The sequence below is a fragment of the Oncorhynchus kisutch genome, linkage group LG2 (genome assembly GCF_002021735.2).
Source record: "Oncorhynchus kisutch isolate 150728-3 linkage group LG2, Okis_V2, whole genome shotgun sequence".
Lineage (NCBI taxonomy): Eukaryota > Metazoa > Chordata > Actinopteri > Salmoniformes > Salmonidae > Oncorhynchus > Oncorhynchus kisutch.
The window spans coordinates 3,609,196-3,628,394 of record NC_034175.2 but is presented as its reverse complement, the minus strand read 5'-3'; the positions used below and the strand labels follow the sequence as shown (position 1 = coordinate 3,628,394).

The 19,199-nt window shown below is 44.4% G+C and overlaps 1 protein-coding gene and 1 pseudogene across 1 annotated transcript in view; one reads left to right on the top strand and one right to left on the bottom strand.

The window, feature by feature from the left end:
* Window positions 1–11,533, top strand: part of LOC109878090 (integrin alpha-10) — a 46,139-nt gene extending 34,606 nt beyond the window's left edge. Inside the window, exons 14-30 of the mRNA XM_031837634.1 lie at window positions 580–786; window positions 1,713–1,843; window positions 1,990–2,156; window positions 2,639–2,781; window positions 3,149–3,259; window positions 3,363–3,448; window positions 3,706–3,847; window positions 4,027–4,119; window positions 5,191–5,267; window positions 5,458–5,547; window positions 5,642–5,726; window positions 5,870–5,983; window positions 6,070–6,177; window positions 6,312–6,425; window positions 6,501–6,596; window positions 8,829–8,942; window positions 9,077–11,533. Of these exons, the coding sequence (XP_031693494.1) occupies window positions 580–786; window positions 1,713–1,843; window positions 1,990–2,156; window positions 2,639–2,781; window positions 3,149–3,259; window positions 3,363–3,448; window positions 3,706–3,847; window positions 4,027–4,119; window positions 5,191–5,267; window positions 5,458–5,547; window positions 5,642–5,726; window positions 5,870–5,983; window positions 6,070–6,177; window positions 6,312–6,425; window positions 6,501–6,596; window positions 8,829–8,942; window positions 9,077–9,127 (1,929 nt within the window). The 3' untranslated portion in view covers window positions 9,128–11,533. The remainder of the gene's footprint in view (window positions 1–579; window positions 787–1,712; window positions 1,844–1,989; window positions 2,157–2,638; window positions 2,782–3,148; window positions 3,260–3,362; window positions 3,449–3,705; window positions 3,848–4,026; window positions 4,120–5,190; window positions 5,268–5,457; window positions 5,548–5,641; window positions 5,727–5,869; window positions 5,984–6,069; window positions 6,178–6,311; window positions 6,426–6,500; window positions 6,597–8,828; window positions 8,943–9,076) is intronic.
* Window positions 11,534–11,731: 198 nt separating this feature from the next.
* Window positions 11,732–19,031, bottom strand: LOC109878089 (DNA-directed RNA polymerase III subunit RPC3-like; annotated as a pseudogene).
* Window positions 19,032–19,199: the final 168 nt, after the last annotated feature.

The window sequence follows — 19,199 nt, the reverse complement described above, 5'->3', positions numbered from 1 at the left end:
TCTCTCTCTATTCTCTCTCTCTCTCTATTCTCTCTCTTCTCTCTCTCTCTCTCTATTCTCTCTCTCTCTCTATTCTCTCTCTCTCTCTATTCTCTCTCTCTATTCTCTCTCTATTCTCTCTCTCTCTATTCTTCTCTCTCTATTCTCTCTCTCTCTATTCTCTCTCTCTCTATTCTCTCTCTATTCTCTCTCGCTCTCTCTCTATTCTCTCTCTCTCTATTCGCTCTCTCTCTATTCTCTCTCTCTCTATTCTCTCTCTCTCTATTCTCTATTCGCTCTCTCTCTATTCTCTCTCGCTCTCTCTCTATTTTCTCTCTCTCTATTCTCTCTCTCTCTCTATTTTCTCTCTCTATTTTCTCTCTCTATTTTCTCTCTCTATTCTCTCTCTCTCTCTCTATTTTCTCTCTCTATTCTCTCTCTCTCTCTATTCTCTCTCTATTCTCTCACTCTCTCGCTCTCTCTCTATTCTCTCTCTTCTCTCTCTATTCTCTCTCTCTCTCTCTTCTCTCTCTCTCTCTCTATTCTCTCTCTCTCTCTTCTCTCTCTCTATTCTCTCTCTCTCTATTCTCTCTCTCTCAGGAGGAGGTGTTTGTGTCTAACGGTACTCTGAAGGCAGAGGATAGGTTCCAGGATGCTAGGTTTGGCTACGCCCTGGCCTCCGCCCCAGACCTCAACCATGACGGGTACACTGACCTGCTGGTGGGGGCACCCCTAGAAGACGGACACAATGGGGCCATATACGTCTACCACGGCCAGGGCATACACATCATCCACAACTACAAACAGGTAGACATACACATCATCCACAACTACAAACAGGTAGACATACACATCATCCACAATTACAAACAGGTTGACATACACATCATCCACAATTACAAACAGGTAGACATACACATCATTCACAACTACAAACAGGTAGACATACACATCATCCACAACTACAAACAGGTAGACATACACATCATCCACAATTACAAACAGGTAGACATACACATCATCCACAACTACAAATAGGTAGACATACACATCATCCACAACTACAAACAGGTAGACATACACATCATCCACAACTACAAACAGGTAGACATACACATCATCCACAACTACAAACAGGTAGACATACACATCATCCACAACTACAAACAGGTAGACATACACATCATCCACAATTACAAACAGGTAGACATACACATCATCCACAACTACAAACAGGTAGACATACACATCATCCACAACTACAAACAGGTAGATATACACATCATCCACAACTACAAACAGGTAGACATACACATCATCCACAACTACAAACAGGTAGACATACACATCATCCACAACTACAAACAGGTAGATATACACATCATCCACAACTACAAACAGGTAGATATACACATCATCCACAACTACAAACAGGTAGATATACACATCATCCACAACTACAAACAGGTAGACATACACATCATCCACAACTACAAACAGGTAGACATACACATCATCCACAACTACAAACAGGTAGACATACACATCATCCACAACTACAAACAGGTAGAGAAAGAAGTGTCCATCTCTGTGAAAAGAAAAGTGAAGATTTGTTTTTAAAGTGATATCATTCTTAGCTATAGTATTTCTATTGACCTCGTTCTATGTCTCTCTCCACCACTTCTCTACCCTCATCTCTCCACCTCCTTGCTCACCTCTCCTTCTCCTTGTAGCGTATCGCAGGGTCGTCCCTGTCCCCCTCTCTGCAGTATTTTGGGCGCAGTGTGAGTGCCAGATTAGACCTGGATGGAGATGGTCTGTTAGACCTGGCTGTGGGGGCCCAGGGCAGTGCTGTACTACTCAGGTAAGAAAGGAGGGACGAGGGGAGGTGGAGGAATGAAGAGGAGAGGAGGGGAGGGATAAATTGTCAGACTTGCCTGTGGATTATTTTTTTAAAATGTGATGATGATCGTCATCATTGAATGATCAATTCTCCCTCCCTCTCTCCAGTTCTCGCAGTATAGTCCAGATCAACATGAGTCTGTCCTTCCAGCCCCACTCCATCAACGTCATCCAGAAGACGTGTCAGAGAGGAGGGAGGGAGTCTGCCTGTCTCAACGCTACAGCCTGCTTCCTGGCTCTGTCCCGTTCCCCTGGAACTCACAGCAGCAGCTTCAGTAAGGGAGAGGGAGGGGAGAGAGGGAGGGGCAGGGGACTGGAGAGAGTAAGGGAGAGGGAGGGGAGAGAGGGAGGGAGTGGGAGAGGGAGGGGAGGGGCAGGGACTGGAGAGAGTAAGGGAGAGGGAGGGGAGAGAGGGAGGGAGTGGGACTGGAGAGGAGATAGGGAGGGGCAGGGACTGGAGAGAGTAAGGAAGAGGGAGGGGCAGGGACTGGAGAGAGTAAGGAAGAGGGAGGGGCAGGGACTGGAGAGAGTAAGGGAGAGGGAGGGGCAGGGACTGGAGAGAGTAAGGGAGAGGGAGGGGAGAGAGGGAAGGGCAGGGACTGGAGAGATTAGGGGAGAGGGAAGGGAGAGAGGGAGGGGCAGGGACTGGAGAGAGTAAGGGGGAGGGAGGGGGAAGGAGAGAGGAGGGAGGGAGTCCGCCTGTTAGATTTGATAGATTTGTTATCAACACTAACATCCCCTTCTCCCTCCTCCTCAGAGCTGTCGGTGGTGGCCATGTTGGATGAGAGAAAGTTGACAGCGAGGGCGTTGTTTGACGACAGCAACCAGAGACAGACACAGCTGGGGGTCAGAGTTCACACAGGACAGACCGTCTGCCACAACCTGCCCATCCATGTGTTTGTGAGTATGACACACACCAGAGCTCAGCTGGTATGGTACTTAAAACGCCAGGATAGTGGGTTCAATTCCTAGGACCAAACAGCGACCACACATACTTTTTTTAAAAGTATGCACGCATGACTGTAAGCCGCTTTGGATAAAAGCCTCTGCTAAATGGCATATACACACACACACACACTACACAACTAACATACACACATGCCCTGACACAAACACACAACCAACATGTACACGCTACTGCCACAACCTGCCCTTCCATATGTCACACACAATGCCAAAACACACATCCTTCACCCCGACCGACACACACAATCTACATGCTGAAACATGATATTGACCTCTAACCCTTTGTCTCTGTCTGTGATAGGACACAGCAGACTACATCCGTCCAATCAGCTTCTCCCTGCGCTTTAAGATCAACGACACAGAGAGCGGCCCAGTGCTGGACGAAGGCTGGCCCACCACCTTCAAGAGATCGGTCAGTGTGTGGGGTGTGTGTGATGTAATGTACTGTTACCGTACGTTATCTACAGTATTACTCTGGCACCTCCATTTCAAATACTGTACCTTGATGTCTCCAGATTGCGTTCTTCAAAGACTGTGGTGAGGATGATGTGTGTGTCACTGATCTGGTGCTGCAGGCTCATATGGACATCTCTGGGACAAGGTACATCTCACACACACGAACACACGTGCACACACACATGCATGGACACACACACACACCTGTATAGACACACACACACACCTGATCAAAAATGTTCCTCTCTTTTTTGTGTCCAGTCAACACTCAATCAGCCAAACAATTACTAAGTCAAGGGTTCCTGTTGTATTCATGTATTCATGTTTGTAGTTGTTGTATTAATGTTGTGTAGTAGTTGTGTAGTAGTTGTATGAATGTCTGAATGTAACTCCTCTCTGCAGACAGCAGCCCTATGTGATCCGTAGCCCTCGCAGACGTCTGGCTGTAGAAGTCCAGCTGCAGAACAGACTGGAGAACGCCTACAACACCAGCCTGACACTGCACTACTCACGCAACCTCCACATCTCTAGTCACAGTATACGGGTACGAAACACACACACAACACACACCACACAGACACACACACACAAAAACACATTACACACTGATTTACAACATGAACCTGACAATTTTATTCTGTCTCCTCCCCCTTCTCTCTCTTCCTCTCTCCCTTTCGATGTCTCCATCCCTATCTTTCTCTCTCTCTCCTTCCCTCTCTCTAGGAGGATACCCAGTTGAAAATTGAGTGTACATCTCTCAGTTCCAACAGTCATTCCTGTAATGTCAGCTATCCTGTGTTCCGCTCCCACTCCAAGGTCTGTCTGTCTGGCATCAAATACAATGACCAGAAATATAAACACAACATGTAAAGTGTTGGTCCCATGTTTCATGAGCTGAAATATAAGATCCCAGAAATGTTCCATACACACAAAAATCGTATTTTTCTCAAATGTTGTTTACATCCCTGTTAGTGAGCATCTCTCCTTTGCCAAGATAATCCATCCACCTGACAGGTGTGGCATATCAAAAAGATGATTAAACAGCATGATCATTACACAGGTGCTGGGGACAATAAAAGGCCACTCTAAAATGTGCAGTTTTGTCAAACAACACACACAATGCCACAGATGTCTCAGGTTTGGAGGGAGCGTTGGCATGATGACTGCAGGAATGTCACCAGTGCTGTTGCCATAGAATTTAATGTTCATTTCTCTACCATAAGCTGCCTCCAACGTCGTTTTAGAGAATTTGGCAGTATGTCCAACCGGCCTCACAATCGTAGACTACGTGTAACCACACCAGCTCAGGACCTCCACATCCGGCCTCTTCACCAGCGGGATCGTCTGAGACCAGCCACCCAGACAGCTGATGAAACTGTGGGTTTGCACAACTGAAGATTTTCTACACAAACTGTTAGAAACCGTCTCAGGGAAGCTCATTTGTGTGCTCGCCGTCCTCACCAGGGTCTTGACTTGATTGCAGTTCGACATTGTAATTGACTTCAGTGGGCAAATGTTCACCTTCCTGGCCACTGGCATGCTGGAGAAGTGTGCTCTTCACGGATGAATCCCGGTTTCAGCTGTACCGGGCAGATGTCAGACATATGGCGTCGGGTGGGTGAGAGGTTTGCTGACGTCAACGTTGTGAACAGAGTGCCCCATAGTGGGGGTAGGGTTATGGTATGGGCAGGCATAATCTACTGACAACAAATACAATTGCATTTTATGGATGATAATTTGAATGCACCGAGGTACTGTGATGAGATCCTGAGGCCCATTTTCATGCCATCCACCAACATGATAATGCACAGCCCCATGTCACAAGGATCAGTGTAGTTCTGATACCACAAACTCAATCCCCATCACCTCTTATCTTCTCTCTGTCAGGTGAACTTCATGTTAGAGTTTGAGTTCAGCTGTACGTCTCTGCTCAGTGAAGTCCAGATGAAACTCACAGTTGCCAGGTAACTCATTATAATCCTATGGAGGAATGTAAAGGGATTCCTATTGGGAGCTTCTACAAATTAACCTGAAATTCAGCCTCCACTGATTCCGTCTAACCCTAGTCATAATCCTACAGTAGAGACAGAAGTACTGTGTGTTAGTCTTCTCATGTGTCTGTCACATACATCTCTGTGTCCCTGGTTCCCATAGTGACAGTGTGGAGAGAGAGGCTACTTTGGGAGACAACAGTGTTCAGCTCCAGACTGTGGTTCAGTACGAACCTGACCTCTTCATCACCAGGTTAGTCTCTCTCTATCTCTCTCTCGGTCTCTCTGTCTCTCTCTGTCTCTCTGTCTCTCTTTCTCATTCCCTGTATCTCTACCTTTCTTTGTAGTGACTCCAATCTGAACCGTTATGAGGTCCACCCAACCAGAACCATATCAGAGGCAATAGGACCAGAGTTCTACACACACTTCAGGGTAAGCAGTGCACACACAATATATCTGTTTCCTTAATATCCTTACTGCACAATCACACACATAACCATACATACTGTCTTTACACACACACACACACACACACACACACACACACACGTCAGACTAATGTGTTCTGTGTGTAGCTGCAGAACCTGGGCTGTTACAGTGTGAGTAAACTGGAGTTGAGGCTGAGCCTGCCCTCTGTAGCAGCTGGAGACAGAGTCTTCATGGCTGTTACTGAGGTCTTCTCTTACAACGTGAGTACTAACCCTCTCCCACTACTGTTGGAATAAACAGTTATTGTCATTTCTCTCTGGTTCTGAACTGTGACCTTTGATGTCAGGTGTCAGGGGTGAACTGCAGTGTAGACAGTGACGTGTCCCAGCAGAAGGACAGACAGAGAGATGTACGACCACTACATCCTGAAGACATGCAACAGACTGACCTACTGGTGAGAACAGACACACACACGCATACACTGATGCACGCACACACACACAAATACCCACACACAAGATGATCACAATCCTAACTAGCTATATAGTATATTTTCAGTTGTAACATATTTCTGTGTGCGGTGTGTAGAACTGCAGCAGGTCGTGGTGTGTGGAGGTGGTGTGTGAGGTACAGCAGCTGCATCGAGGACAGACCGCTCTCATACGAGTCAGCCGCAGGGTCCACGACAACTTCTTCAGACAGGTACTAAGTTTCTCTCACACACACACACCGCTCTAACTATAAAAACACTCACTCTGACTTTGTCTCTGTCACCAGGCTAAGTTTAAGGTGGTGAGGATAGTGAGTGCCTATCGTCTGGCTGTTCAGGAATATAACCTGGTCACACTGGGGAGTGGCGCCATCTGGAGGGAGGTGAGAGAAGAGCAGGATTAACACTAATAGTGGAGGACTGGTTTAGCCTTGTCTGTGCCTGACTCGTTTACACCCAGATAGAGTAGGAAGCTGGTATAGGGTGATGATATCTGTCTGTCTGTCTGTTGTTTACATCCAGGTAGAGTAGGAAGCTGGTATAGGGTGATGATATCTGCCTGTCTGTTGTTTACATCCAGATAGAGTTGGAAGCTGGTATATGGTGATGATGTCTGTCTGTTGTTTACATCCAGATAGAGTAGGAAGCTGGTATAGGGTGATGATATTTGTCTGTCTGTCTGTTGTTTACATCCGGATAGAGTAGGAAGCTGGTATAGGGTGATGATATTTGTCTGTCTGTCTGTTGTTTACATCCAGATAGAGTAGGAAGCTGGTATAGGATGATGATGTCTGTCTGTTGTTTACATCCAGATAGAGTAGGAAGCTGGTATAGGGTGATGATATCTGTCTGTCTGTCGTTTACATCCAGATAGAGTAGGAAGCTGGTATAGGGTGATGATGTCTGTCTGTTGTTTACACCCAGATAGAGTAGGAAGCTGGTATAGGGTGATGATATCTGTCTGTCTGTCTGTCTGTTGTTTACATCCAGGTAGAGTAGGAAGCTGGTATAGGGTGATTAATATCTGTCTGTCTGTTGTTTACATCCAGATAGAGTAGGAAGCTGGTATAGGGTGATGATATCTGCCTGTCTGTTGTTTACATCCAGATAGAGTAGGAAGCTGGTATAGGGTGATGATGTCTGTCTGTTGTTTACACCCAGATAGAGTAGGAAGCTGGTATAGGGTGATGATGTCTGTCTGTTGTTTACACCCAGATAGAGTAGGAAGCTGGTATAGGGTGATGATATCTGTCTGTCTGTCTGTTTACATCCAGGTAGAGTAGGAAGCTGGTATAGGGTGATGATATATGTCTGTCTGTTGTTTACATCCAGATAGAGTTGGAAGCTGGTATATGGTGATGATGTCTTTCTGTTGTTTACATCCAGATAGAGTAGGAAGCTGGTATAGGGTGATGATATCTGCCTGTCTGTTGTTTACATCCAGATAGAGTAGGAAGCTGGTATAGGATGATGATGTCTGTCTGTTGTTTACATCCGGATAGAGTAGGAAGCTGGTATAGGATGATGATGTCTGTCTGTTGTTTACATCCAGATAGAGTAGGAAGCTGGTATAGGATGATGATGTCTGTCTGTTGTTTACATCCAGATAGAGTAGGAAGCTGGTATAGGGTGATGATATCTGTCTGTCTGTCGTTTACATCCAGATAGAGTAGGAAGCTGGTATAGGGTGATGATATCTGCCTGTCTGTTGTTTACATCCAGATAGAGTAGGAAGCTGGTATAGGGTGATGATATTTGTCTGTCTGTTGTTTACATCCGGATAGAGTAGGAAGCTGGTATAGGGTGATGATATTTGTCTGTCTGTCTGTTGTTTACATCCAGATAGAGTAGGAAGCTGGTATAGGATGATGATGTCTGTCTGTTGTTTACATCCAGATAGAGTAGGAAGCTGGTATAGGGTGATGATATCTGTCTGTCTGTCGTTTACATCCAGATAGAGTAGGAAGCTGGTATAGGGTGATGATATCTGCCTGTCTGTTGTTTACATCCAGATAGAGTAGGAAGCTGGTATAGGGTGATGATATCTGCCCGTCTGTTGTTTACATCCAGATAGAGTAGGAAGTTGGTATAGGGTGATGATATTTGTCTGTCTGTCTGTTGTTTACATCCAGATAGAGTAGGAAGCTGGTATAGGGTGATGATATTTGTCTGTCTGTTGTTTACATCCGGATAGAGTAGGAAGCTGGTATAGGGTGATGATATTTGTCTGTCTGTCTGTTGTTTACATCCAGATAGAGTAGGAAGCTGGTATAGGATGATGATGTCTGTCTGTTGTTTACATCCAGATAGAGTAGGAAGCTGGTATAGGGTGATGATATCTGTCTGTCTGTCGTTTACATCCAGATAGAGTAGGAAGCTGGTATAGGGTGATATCTGCCTGTCTGTTGTTTACATCCAGATAGAGTAGGAAGCTGGTATAGGGTGATGATATCTGTCTGTCTGTTGTTTACATCCAGGTAGAGTAGGAAGCTGGTATAGGGTGATGATATCTGTCTGTCTGTTTACATCCAGATAGAGTAGGAAGCTGGTATAGGGTGATGAATATCTGTCTGACTGTCTCTACTATCAGCCTTTTTTCTCTTTCTCTCCATCAGACGGTGTTGGAGGTACTAAAGGGGCGGGCCATCCCTATTTCTCTCTGGATTCTGATAGGTAGCATCATTGGAGGGCTTCTGCTATTGGCCCTCATCATCTTCGCAATGTGGAAGGTACACCAATCACACCTCACCATACAGTACCTCTGTACCTCACACTCTGCAACATACTTGTTTCTCCTCTGCCTTTGTGGTAAAGATCAACACTTTGGATTTCACTCCTTCCTTCTCATCCCTCCTTTCTCCAGCTGGGGTTCTTCACTCGTAAACAGATAAAGGACGAGGAACTCGAGGACTGAGCCCGCCCCTCGCCGCCATGATGTCAGTCAATGGATACAGTATCTGTGACAACCAGAGAACCACAGAAACAGTCCACTTCGTGCCCATCCCCATGGCAACGACCTGCACAGACTGCTCCGCCCCCCCTAGCAATAAAAACAGATGCCTTCCCTCTCTTCTAAATCGTGCCACCCCCCATAAAGAACGCACAGCCGGTATAGATGAGCGTTGCCCAGTGTGTGTCTGAACTGTCAAAACACCTAACACCACATGGCACAGACTGCATCTATCATCAGACACCCCAACATCTTGTCTGTTTCTACAGGTGAACCCATGGCTGTAGGGCTGTAGTTACACACCTGTTTAGAAACGTACAGCAGGAAGGACGTGTACATGAGTTTTCTTCAGAGATGTCCCAGACAGGAAATAATGCTGTACACTACGTGTCAAACTCATTCCACGGAGGGCCGAGTGTCTGCAGGTTCACTCCACCCTTGTACTTGATGGATGAATTAAGGTCACGACTTAGTGACCTCAACTGGTTGTCTAGGTCTTAATTGAACGGACAAAACAAAAACCTACAGACACACAACCCTCTGTGGAATGAGTTTGACACTCCTGGTGCAATGTGACTTGGTATGATGTTCAATGACTGCAGACTTCAAACAGCGTAGATCTGTATAAGTAGATATAGTACAGGTATCAACCTGTAGTTAGTACCATGTTGTATAAGTAGATATAGTACAGGCATCGACCTGTAGTTAGTACCATGTTGTATAAGTAGATATAGTACAGGCATCGACCTGTAGTTAGTACCATGTTGTATATGTAGATACCGTACAGGTATCAACCTGTAATTAGTACCATGTTGTATAAGTAGATACCGTACAGGTATCAACCTGTAATTAGTACCATGTTGTATAAGTAGATACCAACCTGTAGTTAGTACCATGTTGTATAAGTAGATACCATACAGGTATCAACCTGTAATTAGTACCATGTTGTATAAGTAGATACCAACCTGTAATTTGTACCATGTTGTATAAGTAGATACCGTACAGGTATCAACCTGTAGTTAGTACCATGTTGTATAAGTAGATACAGTACAGGTATCAACCTGTAATTAGTACCATGTTGTATAAGTAGATACCAACCTGTAGTTAGTACCATGTTGTATAAGTAGATACCAACCTGTAGTTAGTACCATGTTGTATAAGTAGATACCAACCTGTAATTAGTACCATGTTGTATAAGTAGATACCGTACAGGTATCAACCTGTAATTAGTACCATGTTGTATAAGTAGATACCAACCTGTAGTTAGTACCATGTTGTATAAGTAGATACCGTACAGGTATCAACCTGTAATTAGTACCATGTTGTATAAGTAGATACCGTACAGGTATCAACCTGTAATAAGTACCATGTTGTATAAGTAGATACCGTACAGGTATCAACCTGTAATTAGTACCATGTTGTATAAGTAGATACCGTACAGGTATCAACCTGTAATTAGTACCATGTTGTATAAGTAGATACCGTACAGGTATCAACCTGTAATTAGTACCATGTTGTATAAGTAGATACAGTACAGGTATCAACCTGTAATTAGTACCATGTTGTATAAGTTGATACCGTACAGGTATCAACCTGTAATTAGTACCATGTTGTATAAGTAGATACCGTACAGGTATCAACCTGTAATTAGTACCATGTTGTATAAGTAGATACCGTACAGGTATCAACCTGTAATTAGTACCATGTTGTATAAGTAGATACAGTACAGGTATCAACCTGTAATTAGTACCATGTTGTATAAGTAGATACAGTACAGGTATCAACCTGTAATTAGTACCATGTTGTATAAGTAGATACCGTACAGGTATCAACCTGTAATTAGTACCATGTTGTATAAGTAGATACCGTACAGGTATCAACCTGTAATTAGTACCATGTTGTATAAGTAGATACCGTACAGGTATCAACCTGTAATTAGTACCATGTTGTATAAGTAGATACCGTACAGGTATCAACCTGTAATTAGTACCATGTTGTATAAGTAGATACCGTACAGGTATCAACCTGTAATTAGTACCATGTTGTATAAGTAGATACCGTACAGGTATCAACCTGTAATTAGTACCATGTTGTATATGTAGATACCGTACAGGTATCAACCTGTAATTAGTATCATGTTGTGCTATATGGAAAGCAGATCCATCCTTCAAGGAAGCTTGAATGAAAATGCACTACCTGATAATGGGGGCCACTTATAATCATGTGAATATATTTGTATTTCTATGAAACGCTGTTACAAACCAAACTGTCTATTTAATATTCAGAAGTCATCATGACTTGAGATTTTTCACCCATTTTCTCTACAGTACAGTTCATTTTTTGAGTCAAATTAAAACTGTTGATAATTAATGTTTTTGTAAATGTTATTTTAGTTTCTTTCATGTTCATTTATACACATAAACCAAATATCTTATTACATAAATTTTTTTGATTTTTAAATCTACTTCATTCTATAAAAGAAAAAACACTTTCACACTAGCAGACATTTTTGAACATATAACCGAAATAACGACATCTGTATGTCAGGCAAAAAAAGCACCAAGTGAGTCAGGTATATGAAAACATTTTATTGATGCAACTTTATGTCCATTGTGTTTCTCCCCTCCCTCCCTCTCACTTGGTCTTGGTAGAGAAGATGTAGGACTCCAGTAGAAAGACAGTCTCATCCACCTGGTTCTCTGTAGAGTCCAACCTTCAGGGAGAAAAGAAACAAGTAAAAGAAAGAGGTAATAAAGCTACAGTAATGTAGCAGTATTAGTAATAACAAGTATGTAGTAGTACTTGTTGATGTGATGTCGTAGGCCTCTAGCTGTTGTCTATAGATATATATAGTATGGGTGTCGTAGCAGTAGCATCCTGACTGGTTGCATCACCGCCTGGTATGGCAAGTGCTCGGCCTCCGACCGCAAGGCACTTCAGAGGGTAGTGCGTACGGCCCAGTACATCACTGGTGCCAAGCTTTCTGCCATCCAGGACCTCTACACCAGGCGGTGTCAGAGGATGGACCTAAAAATTGTCAAAGACCCCAGCCACTCCAGTCATAGACTGTTCTCTCTACTACCGCATGGCAAGTGGTACCGGAGCACCAAGTCTAGGACCAAAAGGCTTCTCAACAGCTTTTACCCCCATACGACTCCTGAACAGGTAAACAAATGGCTACCCGGACTATTTGCATTGTTCCACCCCCCCCAACTTCTCTTTTACGCTGCTGCTACTCTCTGTTTATCAATAATGCATAGTCACTTCAAACTATACATTCATGTACATACTACCTCAATTAGCTTGACTAACCGGTGCCCCCAGACATTGGCTACCAGGACTATCTGCATTGTGTCCCGCCACCCACCAACCCCTCTTTTACGCTACTGCTACTCTCTGTTCATCATATATGCATAGTCACTTTAACCATATCTACATGTACATACTACCTCAATCAGCCCGACTAATCTGTGCCTGTATATTGCCTCGCTACTGCTATTTTTCACTCTTTTTACTGTTGTTTTTATTTTACTTATCCATTGTTTACCTAATCTAATACCTGTTGTATTCGGCACACATGACAAATAAACTTTGATTTGATTTAGTAGTAGTACTTATTGATGTGACATCGTAGGTCTTCCAGTTGGAGGTCTCAACTTACTGTTGAGAGTTAGAATAGTAGAATACACAAGTTGCAATTTTGATATTTGTTGTGCATCAGCAGTTTCTCTTGTTATGTCAGTCACTCCCCCATGTCAGCTAACATTCTGTAGATTGTTAGTCTTATCTAAACTAGCAGTAATCATGGTCGAATTAAATCACTCTCACTCAGATAGCATATTAAAAACAGAAAACATTTCTCTCCACCTTATGGCAAAATGTGTAGAATTGCAGGAAATGTACTCTAAAAAGTAAATGTATTGTCTCTTAGCTTAGGGCCCCTAAAAGGGTCAGCTCTGACTGCATGAGTGGGTATGGATGTGGTGCGCAGACCCGCGATGCTCATATTTTTGTGGCCCCCCCATCAAAGTTGCCCACCCCTGATCTATAGTATGTGTGTATTATTAGTAATGCAGTATTTGTTGATGTGATGTTGCAGTGGTAATTAAGGTGCAGTGGTAATGCAGTACTTGTTGATGTGATGTCGCAGGGCTTCTAGCTGCTGTCTCTCGGGGGCAGTGATCATCTCCTCCACCTCTGTCAGCTGTTCAGGCTCCGCCCCACTGGCCTGCAGCGATGCCAGGATCGCCTCAATTCGCTGGGACTTCTCCAGCAGACGCCTGTCAATCAAACACAGGAAGTATTGTACATGTACCAAAATTGCTGAGGATTATATACAAAAAGTCAGACTTGTTTCCATTGTGGTCCTCTATTGTCCTCTAAAAGTCAATATGCAGACCTAAAGAGACCTTAGCAGGAGACTTAGAGAATAAAACCAAATCTATCCATCCATCCACTCAGGAATCAATCAATAAACTCACTTGTTTTCCTTGGTCTCGAAGAGGCGCCTCTCAATCAGATTAGCCACTGTCTGCAAGTAGTGATGGGGGAAAAATGGATACAGTTACATATCACAATATTGTTCTCCATCTTCTAAGCCAACAGATTTTCTGCACTTTTATTTCCATGACTGATCAAAACAAACGTTCTCATGCGCTCTCGTCTCTCTGCAGCAGACATATAGCGAGCAATATGTTTGGAACATCAAATCGCATTGCATATAGAAACGTGAGAATCGCAATACATATCGTATCAGCACCTAAGTATTGTGATAATATCATGAGGTCCTTGACAATTCCCAGCCCTATCTGTAAGTCAGACGTCCACCATTAATTGTCAAGTCAGCGATGCACGAAGTAATGATGTCACAGAGGGCTTGTACAGAAACGCAGCCTGAAACCCCAAACAGCAAGCAATGCAGATGTAGAAGCAATATCAGGCGGGCTTCCGCAACAATGGAGTGTGAATTGCGACACTAAATGTCTCTGCTGTTGTGGTCCTGAAGCTCAAGTTGCAGCACCGTAAAGTACACATGCAGACATATACACTCACCGGCCAGGTTATTAGGTACACCACCACATTCACCAAAATATAGCGCTCCTACAGACAGTCACGTGACCGTGGCTTGCTATATAAAGCAGGCAGGCATTGAGGCATTCAGTTACTACTGTTTGATTGAATGTTAGAATGGGCAAAGCCAGTGACCTAAGCGATTTTGAGAGTGATATGATCGGTGTCAGGCATGCCAGATCTCAGAAACGGCGAATGGCCTGGGCTTTTCACACACAGCAGTGTCTACGGTTTCCCAGGAATGGACAAACAAAAAGCATCCAGTCAGCGGCAGTCCTGTGGGCGAAAACAGCTTGTTGATGAGAGGTCGAAGGAGATTAGCAAGAATCATGCAAACTAACAGACGGGCCACAAACAGGCAAAAAGCGGCACAGTACAACAATGGTGTGCAGAACGGCCTCTCGGAATGCACATCTCGTCGGTCCTTGTCACGGATGGGCTATTGCAGCAGACGACCACACAGGGTTCCACTCCTATCAGCTAAAAATAAGAAGTGGCTCCAGTAGGCTCAAGATCACCAACAGTGAACAATTGATGAGTGTAAAAACATCCACAAATCATTTCCTGTTGCGTCATGCTGATGGAAGAGTCAGGATTTGCCATAAGCAGCATGTGTCCGTGGACCCATCCGGCCTGGTGTCAACGGTACAGGCTGGTGGCGATGGTGTACCACTATCCAATCTGCAGCAACCGTGTGATGCCAACGCATCAGCATGGACTAACATCCCAGTGGAACCTTTCCGACTTTTAGAGTCCATGCCGTGAAGAATTCAGGCTGTTCTGGAGGCAAAGGGGGGGTCCGACCTGGTACTAGATAAATGTACCTAATAAACTGAAAGTAGATTTTTGACTCGTTCACCTTCCGTATTTCCTCTGTATTTAGACAGTTTAAAATGTAGATGTAAAGGTACAGTTGTAGAAGAGAGAACAGCAGAAAGAGGCTGGGGATTTAATGTGTCAAAGTGGACAATATGTGTTCAGTAAACTGCAGCACTACCGCTGTGACTCCAGTGTAGGTTTGCAAATATTTTGTCCCGAGTGCAACATCTTGCATCACGCTCATCAGCAATATCAGCGTTTCATCCTGCTGCTCATAGTATAGCTTAGTTTGAATGTGTACCTTGTAGCAGTAGGCGGGCAGTAGGCAGCTGGTTGACAGTGTACAGGTAGAAGGTACGTGAAGGGGCGTGGTCAGGAGTCTTAGGGATTTCCTAGGGTGGAAAAATACAGGTGAGCATGATAATGTATGGTTTGTATAGTGTGTGTGTTACCTGTAGCTGTACCAGGTTCTCTGACAGCAGTGTGTACAGCATGTCTTTGGCCTCCTTGGCAAGGATCATAGCAAAGTCCTCCACCTGCTTCTGCTCCAGGTGACGTTTCCTTAGCAACAGACGGAAGATCCTAGCCGACCGCAAGCCAAACCTGACAATGAATGAATGACACCCTACAAGTTATGTAGCCACCGTGGGCTAAACACAGTAAATGGACACAGACCAACTCTGACAAACACAGACACACCGACCTCTCCTGTACCACAGACTCCAGTGTGGCTCTCGCCAGGTTGGCCAGGGCTCTTTGGAGATCTGAGTGGTCAGTCAAGAAACAACCACTTACAACTGTATCATGAAATATTGGAAATTACCTATTATACAATAGTGTGTGGTGTGTGGATGAGAAACTCAAAGGTTTCATCAGGGTTGTAAAAGGATACTGACCAGGTACATTCCTCCTCCACTGTCACCTGATTTCCCCACAAACTCCATCTGAGGAACAGAGGGAGGGAGAAACATCAGTTTACCAGCCCCCTAGGCACTGATCCAAGGTCAGTTCTGCAATTGATCTCCCAATGGTTAAGGTTGGGATATGGGGAGGGGAATCTGCTCCTACCGGGTCATCCACCAGAAGGGAGAGGTACTGGCCCAGTATTGGTCTGCTGATGCTGTAGTTGGGCGGGAGGGAGCGGAAGATCTCATTGGCTGAGAGAGGCTGAGTGTCGGCGGCAGTCTGTGTGGTGGTAACCTCACTCATCCTTAACATAGTCCTCACTATCTCACTACTGGTCTGTGGGGGGGAAGAGAGCGGTCTTTTTCACTCAGGCCCCCCTTCCAGCATTGGGGAACATCCCGTATGACACATCTATTTCTATGGGCACAAGCACTGTTCATGATACAAACAGTTCACACTAGAGGTCGACCGATTAATCGGAATGGCCGGTTAATTAGGGCCGATTTCAAGTTTTCATAACAATCGGAAATCGGTATTTTTAGGTGCCGATTTAAAATAAATATATTTTTTTACACCTTTATTTAACTAGGCAAGTCAGTTAGGAACACATTCTTATTTTCAATGACGGCCTAGGAACGGTGGGTTAACTGCCTCGTTCAGGGGGAGAAAGACAGATTTTCACCTTGTCAGCTCGGGGTATTCAATCTTGCAACCTTACAGTTAACTAGTCCAACGCAATAACGACCTGCCTCTCTCTCGTTGCACTCCAAGGAGACTGCCTGTTACGCAAATGCAGTAAGACAAGGTAAGTTGCTAGCTAGCATTAAACTTATCTTGTAAAAAAAACAATCAATCATAATCACTTGTTAACTACACATGGTTGATGATATTACTAGATATTATCGAGCGTGTCCTGCGTTGCATATAATCTGACTGAGCATACAAGTATCTAAGTATCTGACTGAGCGGTGGTGGCAGAAGCAAGCGGGTAAACATTCATTCAAACAGCACTTTCATGCATTTTGCCAGCAGCTCTGCGTTGTGCGTCAAGCATTGAGCTGTTTATGACTTCAAACCTATCAACTCCCGAGATGAGGCTGGTGTGAATGAAGTGAAATGGCTGGCTAGTTAGCGCACGCTAATAGCGTTTCAAACTTCAGTCGCTCTGAGCCTTGGGGTGGTTGTTTCCCTTGCTCTGCATGGGTAACGCTGCTTCGATGTGGTGGCTGTTGTCGTTGTGATTGCTGGTTAGATGTGGTGGCTGTTGTCGTTGTGTTGCTGGTTCGAGCCCAGGGAGGAGCGAGGAGAGGGACGGAAGCTATACTGTTACACTGGCAATATTAAAGTGCCTATAAGAACATCTACTAGTCAAAGGTTAATGAAATACACATGGTATAGAGGGAAATAGTCCTATAATAACTACAACCTAAAACGTCTTACCTGGGAATATTGAAGACTCATGTTAAAAGGAACCACCAGCTTTCATATGTTCTCATGTTCTGAGCAAGGAACTGAAACATTAGCTTTCTTACATAACACATATTGCTCTTTTACGTTCTTCTCCAACACTGTTTTTGCATTATTTAAACCAAATTTAACATGTTTCATTATCTACTTGAGGCTAAATTGATTTTATTGATGTATTATATTAAGTTAAAATAAGTGTTAATTCAGTATTGTTGTAATTGTCATTATTCCAAATACATTTTCTTTTCCTTCAAATTTTTTAATCGGCATCGGCTTTTTTGGTCCTCCAATAATCGGTATCGGTGTTGAAAAATCATAATCGGTCGGCCTCTAGTTCACACCCGTCTTGTTGGTGGAGAAAACATCTGGTAGGTTTAAAGCTTTCCTGCAATTCTACACATTTTGTCTTGAAGTGCAGAGAAAATTTTGCCATTTTTTATTTATTTAACTAGGCCACGCCCTCCCTGCTAACCCCTCAGTTTGGGAATCACTGACTTAGACCCCCCCCCAATTAAATCTCTCCTGGTCTACAAGCATACGGAAGTGGTCTGTAGGGGTCTGTGACACTGACCTGGTCCAGTTTGCTGGCCTGGACTCTGAAGTGCTGATGGAACCTCTCAAAGTTCACCAGCCAGTAGATCCCCTCATCACCACATGACTGGAAAGAGAGGGAGGGAGGAGATAGGAGGCACAAGTCATTCTAAACGGTTCCATTCCTTATTGAGAGGAGTAAAAGAAAAACGGAACAAGGTTCTCTGATTCTCTATGGCAGCCCATTATCTCTGAGTGTCAAGAGAAGAGGGTCTGACCTGAGTCCATCTTGACTTTCTTCCCTCCTCTCTGCTCCTCACTGTCGTCACTGGAGCGTCTGCGCTTCCCACGACCTGCCCCACAAACACAACAAGCGAGTGTATAGCAATTACATATAGCAGGAGGTTTACATGTGGGTATGCACACAGGTGAAAAGGTACTATGTGTTATGAGACAAAGTGTTTGCGGTACCTATGAATGTGACATGGAGAAGGCTGAGACCACCTCACTGTACTCCATACTACGACCCTCTTACAGAGAGAAAAATCATGAGGATAGAAGGAGAAGAAAATATAGAACAATCATAAATCTTGTAATCGCTCTCTCACACCCTCCATGTTATGAGTGAGTCGGTCAGCTACAGTCTTGACTGTGTTGCTCAAGGTCATATGGCCTCGTTGTAGGACCTCCTCCACGATGAGGAGTTCTCCTGTGTCTCCATACAGGGTCTTAGCTGTGTAGATGTACTGCGGGTACCGCAGAACACTTAGAACCCGCTCACAGCTGGCCCGGTACTCCACTGGACTCCCGGGGCCTCGCCGGCCCGACCTCACAAGCACCGTGCTGTACCAACACACACAGAGACTTCTTCACCTGCAGAAGAGACAGGGTCACCACCTAGGTTGAACAATGTTTTATGTGTGTGCGTTTGTTTAGTACCAGGTCCAGTGGTGTGTTGGTCTCATTGGCGATGGTCCTGAGGTTCTGTGCCCCTCCTCTGAGCAGGTGAGTGCCTATCCTCTCCAAAGTGCTCCTGTAGCAGCAGGCCACACAGCCGCACCTCCTGGGCAGTCATATGCTGAGACAGGAGGAACCGGGGAACAGGTCAACAACACGTTTTTGGACTGTTCATCGTTTTTGGACTGTTCATCATACTTATGCTGAGAAGTATGATGACACTCACAACCAGTAACCAAATCACGGCTATTCAACAACGTTTACTAACAACTTTAATTGTATAACT